The sequence below is a fragment of the Branchiostoma floridae genome, chromosome 11, assembly GCF_000003815.2.
Source record: "Branchiostoma floridae strain S238N-H82 chromosome 11, Bfl_VNyyK, whole genome shotgun sequence".
In the NCBI taxonomy this organism is placed as follows: Eukaryota; Metazoa; Chordata; class Leptocardii; order Amphioxiformes; family Branchiostomatidae; genus Branchiostoma; species Branchiostoma floridae.
Genome location: NC_049989.1, coordinates 1601644 through 1605961, shown reverse-complemented (window position 1 = coordinate 1605961; position 4318 = coordinate 1601644). Strand labels below are relative to the sequence as shown.

At 40.6% G+C, this 4318-nt stretch overlaps 1 protein-coding gene across 1 annotated transcript in view; it reads right to left on the bottom strand.

Annotated features, from left to right (window-relative positions):
- The window catches only part of LOC118426112 (E3 ubiquitin-protein ligase HACE1-like), a 34459-nt gene that overhangs the window by 21690 nt on the left and 8451 nt on the right, over positions 1-4318 (bottom strand). Inside the window, exons 4-9 of the mRNA XM_035835370.1 lie at positions 3983-4087; positions 3397-3472; positions 1689-1802; positions 1279-1332; positions 933-1015; positions 202-411 (exon numbers count right to left, since the gene is read on the bottom strand). Coding sequence (XP_035691263.1) covers positions 202-411; positions 933-1015; positions 1279-1332; positions 1689-1802; positions 3397-3472; positions 3983-4087 — 642 coding nt within the window. The remainder of the gene's footprint in view (positions 1-201; positions 412-932; positions 1016-1278; positions 1333-1688; positions 1803-3396; positions 3473-3982; positions 4088-4318) is intronic.

Genomic DNA, 4318 nt, shown 5'->3' with positions numbered 1-4318 from the left:
AGACTGAGACTAGGTCATTCCCCTTGACGAAGATGTGCTGGTAGACATCGAAAATTTGGGAGGTATGTACTGTTCCTTTACAAAACAGTCATTGGTTGTAACTTTTAATTCATACTTTGCAATTCAAAAATGATGGCTATATACTAGACTAGACTAAGTATGATGTTAACACAGTCACCTACTAAGTAGGCTTTAATCTACCTGAAGATAGTATTGAATCGGAAACAAAATGCTTTCATTTTCATTTCAAAATATCTTTCAGATCTAGCTGTGATTGATATTTTTATGACTGTTAATTCAAAAGTCAACTGAACCTGGACAGCCAGTTCCAGCGGTGCACAGCCGTTGCTGTCCCCCAGGTACTTGGCACCCCTGGACAGCAGAATTTGTGCTGTGTCCCTCTGGCCATGGCTGGAATCACACAGACAACAAAATTATCAGACTAAACTTCAACTATTTAAGTAACCAACACGGCAAATAATTGGGACATACCCAAATTTTGGACAGACTCCATCAGCCTTGTCAAACAGAATGGACCCGTCGGCTGATATTTCTGGGATGTGACATTAAAGTCACATGACTGCAGCAATGGTTCCCTAAAGGAAAGATAACCTGTGTCGCCCCCCGGCTCTGTTCAAGGTTATAGGGTGAGCTCGAAAATTTGACTAAGTCCCCTTTTAGTAGAATGTTGGTTAGATAAAGGTAAGTCTTCTTTCATCATGCCATTTACTAAGTGAACAGTCATTTACAATTTACTAACCCCTCATGGCCTCAATGAAAAGTAGCCTGTAGGCCAATATGAATGAATGTACTTCCATACTTATACTACAATTACTGTACTGAACAACTTATAATTATCTTTTCAATCAGATCAATACTTTTAAGACCATACAGCGGGTTACTTGGCAATTTTGCAAAATTAGAGCACTTACCTGCATGCAAATGACAGGGGTGTTGCTCCTGTCACATTGGGTCTGTTGATGTCTGCACCGTTGTCCAACAGGCACAGGACTGTCTGTAAGGATGGGAGAGTAAAGCCACACTCACACTTAGCAAAATCTAGTCGAGTCGACTGCATCTACATGTATGTGCAAATTTGTTTGCATCAATAAGCACATTCACCATTCCGGGTATGGAATCATGGGCAATGGGCTAAAAGGAGAATGCCCCTAACTTGCAAACAGTATAATACTGGTCCTGACCATTGTCTCCATTTGCTGTCAATATAGCAGTTGTGCGGACAAGAGAATTTGAAAAAAAAAGTAGTTTGTCACTTACTGACTTGTGTCCATTTTGGCACGCCACGTGTAGTGCTGTCTGTCCTTGTGCGTCCTGAATGTGAAAAGTTCATTGTTAAATGCCTGTTGTGGAAAAAAAATTAAAAAAAAAATTCCAGTACAGCAGATTTCAAGAGACTCGATGCTACAGACAGATTTGTATATATCTTTAGATGCCACAACTCCCAAAATGCAAAGATAGTTAAATATATCAAAGACTGCTTTGCCACAATTAGAAAGAATACCGAAACCCATGATTAGCCCAACCCGATTGTAATACTGTTATTCCATACACCTATTCTGTACCTTGTATAATAGTCGTTGCCATACATTGTACCATGTACAACTGTCGTGCAATTTAGTTCTATAGTACATATTTCAGTCCCTGTGAGTATTGCTGAGTACTCTCACCTCTACATCAACATTTTGTTTCCTGTCTCCCCCTTCCACGTCCCCATTCTCTCTGACATGCTGCAGTAGATCATGCAGCAGCTCTGTCCGCCCGTTCACAGCCAGCCAGTGGATCTACAACACAGGGAGAAACTTTCACACTGAGGCCACACCAATTTAATTTCTTGGTTCACGGATTCGCTGGCTCCTATTTTAAAAAGATAGAAATAAAAATTACCACTCAGCCAATTTTAACCATTAATAAAACCATTCACCAACTTTCTTGTGTAGCAAATTGGCCTTAACATTTAGCTCCTTAAAATGTGGGTATTATTATTCCAGTTATATCTTTCATTCATGAAGAATGGGAAAAACATAAAAACTGACACTACTTTTGTAATTTTCAACGAAGAGGTGCTGTTACTGTACAGTAATAGAGTTTTTGTACTTTTTTCAAGCTGAAAACTTTTTATTCTTTATGTTTGGATATGCCCTTATCTTTATCCCAACAATTTTCCATTTTTTTTTCTTTTTTTTTTTCGCCCTATCACTCCATATTTTATAAAAAAAATCCGTGAACCAAGAAATTAAATTGTTGTGGCCTGAAGACAAGATTTAAAAATTTATACAATCATAGCCTGGCTACCATCCGAGTAGTAGTTTGCTCTTATGTTCGCTTCTGCTATCCGTCTGGAGATCTGCTCATTCAAACCTTTTGGTGGTTTATTAATTATGTCAGTTAATGAGGAAATTAAGGAATGGGTTCTAGAGCAAGTTGTTTGATGACAACATGCCTTCCTGCAACAGCGTTTTGGGTATTGGTACGCTTTGAACAAGCTCTAGAAACCATTCCTTATTTCGCTGATGTGTAGGGTCTGATCAGCGCCCTTGTCCAAAATTTTGACAATTCCTGACGTTAACGTGGTCAAGGATCCCAGGCGGAACAGCAGAGAAGCGATTGTATATAGTGTACGATAAATGTCAGAGCTAGAAGCGATTGTATATAGTGTTTAATACAATCATGGATTAACCTTTTGAAATAACCTTTTCAAATAGTCTAGTTTGATGGAAATAGCTATTGAGAGGAGGAAACTGTCAACAGTAGAAAAAAAAATTCAATGTTGACAGAATGATCCACGCACTCAGCAATAGAAAATTTGTAATGTTGATGGTTCAACATCTTCAGAAGTGTCTCAGCATATACACGTCGAATCTCCGGGCCACTCCGTCTCTGGACCAAGTTCGTATCTTGGACTCTGAACAGGACTGGTTTGTGAGGGGATCAAGGAGGCTATCTACATCAGGGCACATCAACCCTCATTGAACCGTGATGGTGGCAGGTTTCGCCTTCCCGCCATTTATGATTCCCTGCTACCTGACGTCATCCGACGACTTCCGGATTAGTGCAGCGAATCATTCATCTGATGAAGGTCGGAGTATTCGGCCGAAAATTTATGGTGAGTTTCTTTCTTTGTGTTGGAACAAAGTTTAAACTGTTCACTATGGAATTTACCAACACAGATGAGCTTTCATTCGGATGTTGATGGTTGACTGAATCATTTTAACAGACTGGTGAAAATATTGTCATTGCTACTTTTCTGTCAATAGTGCAAGGATGTCTATTATTGAGGATAGAATTTTAGTAATCATTATCATAATGACATTATGGTACTTTCAAACTAATTAGAATGACAGAATGGCAAAAAAAGGAAATTCAACCAAGACTTACTGTAGTTAGGCCTTCATTGTTGCGTATGTTGACATCTGCATTGTATTCTAGGAGCTTGGCAAGACATTTCTTCTGACTGAAAAATAGAGGATAAGATGAGCTTATTTCATACTAAATCTGCATTGTTACATGCACAGCTGTACAGCCTGACATGTTTGACACAGCTGCAAGTTTCATGTGAAGACAATCACCCATTCCTGGCAGCCAGGTGCACAGCTGTACAGCCTGACATGTCAGAAACAGCTGCATGTTTCATGTGAAGACACTCGCCCATTCCTGGCAGCCAGGTGCAGAGCTGTACAGCCTGACATGTCAGAAACAGCTGTATGTTTCATGTGAAAACACTCACCCATTCCTGGCAGCCAGGTGCACAGCTGTACTTACTGACATGTCAGAAACAGCTGCATGTTTCATGAGAAGACACTCACCCATTTCTGGCAGCCAGGTGCAGTGCTGTACAGCCTGACATGTCAGAAACAGCTGCATGTTTCATGAGAAGACACTCACCCATTCCTGGCAGCCAGGTGCACAGCTGTACTTACTGACATGTCAGAAACAGCTGCATGTTTCATGAGAAGACACTCACCCATTCCTGGCAGCCAGGTGCAGTGCTGTACAGCCTGACATGTCCTGGTAGTTGACATCAGCACCCTTCTTCAGTAGCAGTACCATGCATTCAAATGACCCGCAGCTGTAAGGGGAAGATACAGAAAGGAGGGTTAGGTTCAACATGGAGAGTGTGCATCTGTCTGTGCATCTGCTACACCTATAACGTTACATGTACACAATCATGTAGGCCTGTTTATCACTAAGGGCTTTGTCTAAATAGTGTTACATGTACATCAATATATAATATATGGGTGCTGCAACATAGAGAGGGAGGCAGATCTTCTGAGCATGGAATTGGAATTCGATTGACCGG